Consider the following 978-nt stretch of genomic DNA (forward strand, 5'->3'; position numbering starts at 1 on the left):
CCCGTGTGCTCGCTCTTTCCTAGGCGCCTCCGTCGTCCGACGAGGCGAAGAATCTCCTCCGGCGCCGCTTCCAATCCGACGCCCGCCGACAAGTTTGTCCGCCCAAATCCGACCGCCGCCCCAATCCGAATCGCCTTCCGCTTCGTCCGACCCAAAACCGTCCGATTTCTACTTTAAGGTTATTTTTTATGGTTTTTTCGTTTGATTATTGTTTCATTACTACCACATTCAAGTATTAGAAATATTTTGGATGATTTACATAGTAAGCATTAATGTAATGTTATAATCGTTGTGTTAGCATCTAATTTTTTTTATTAAGTGTTATTTTAGTTTAGGTGGATCTATTTTGTTTGGATTGTTACTTTTTAGTTTTAGAACAAGATAGGAGGAGAGATTTTGAGTGCGAGAGAAAAGGAAGAGGAGACACCAACTTCAAGAGAGGAGGAAACTTCAAAAATGCCTCAATTTTATCTCCGATGTATTATTCACAGCACCAAAGCGGTGCAATGCCGAGGAGGCGAAGGTTGCCGCCACCACAATCACCTTTCCAGCAGCCACCACCGGCCCTGCCACCACCCCACCCAACACCTGACCGTGTGGCCCGGCTAAAGTCACCGCCATACTTCCTTCGCTACCTCCAGGAAGAAATGTGGCCATGAAAGAAATAAGAAAAAAGCTACCTTGGAATGTGAGTGTTGAGGGGTACGGAGATGCCTCCCACAAGACGGCGGCTGAGATAGGGCCGGAGGCTGAGAGGACGCAGACTCCGAAATTGCGACAGCCACGAGCAAAGGCGGCGATGGTTTCTGCGACGTCGCCGCCAGCGTGGATTTGGAGTACGTGTTGATGGAGGGTGGCGACCTGCGGCATGCAGTTGGCCACCGGAATATTCTTAGGCTTATTCTTCGAACCTGGCTGGCGGCCGCGCTTCCGCTTCGCCGTAGGGTTGCTCGAGCCAGAGCAGCAAGTACTCGTCAT

At 50.1% G+C, this 978-nt stretch overlaps 1 protein-coding gene across 1 annotated transcript; it reads right to left on the reverse strand.

The window, feature by feature from the left end:
- Positions 1-450: 450 nt before the first annotated feature.
- Positions 451-978, reverse strand: LOC110111217 (AT-hook motif nuclear-localized protein 17-like). Its single transcript, XM_028698893.1, has one exon. The coding sequence runs from the start codon at positions 976-978 to the stop codon at positions 451-453; it is 528 nt and encodes a 175-aa protein (XP_028554726.1).

Source organism: Dendrobium catenatum, unplaced genomic scaffold (assembly GCF_001605985.2).
Source record: "Dendrobium catenatum unplaced genomic scaffold, ASM160598v2 fragScaff_scaffold_1175, whole genome shotgun sequence".
NCBI lineage: Eukaryota > Viridiplantae > Streptophyta > Magnoliopsida > Asparagales > Orchidaceae > Dendrobium > Dendrobium catenatum.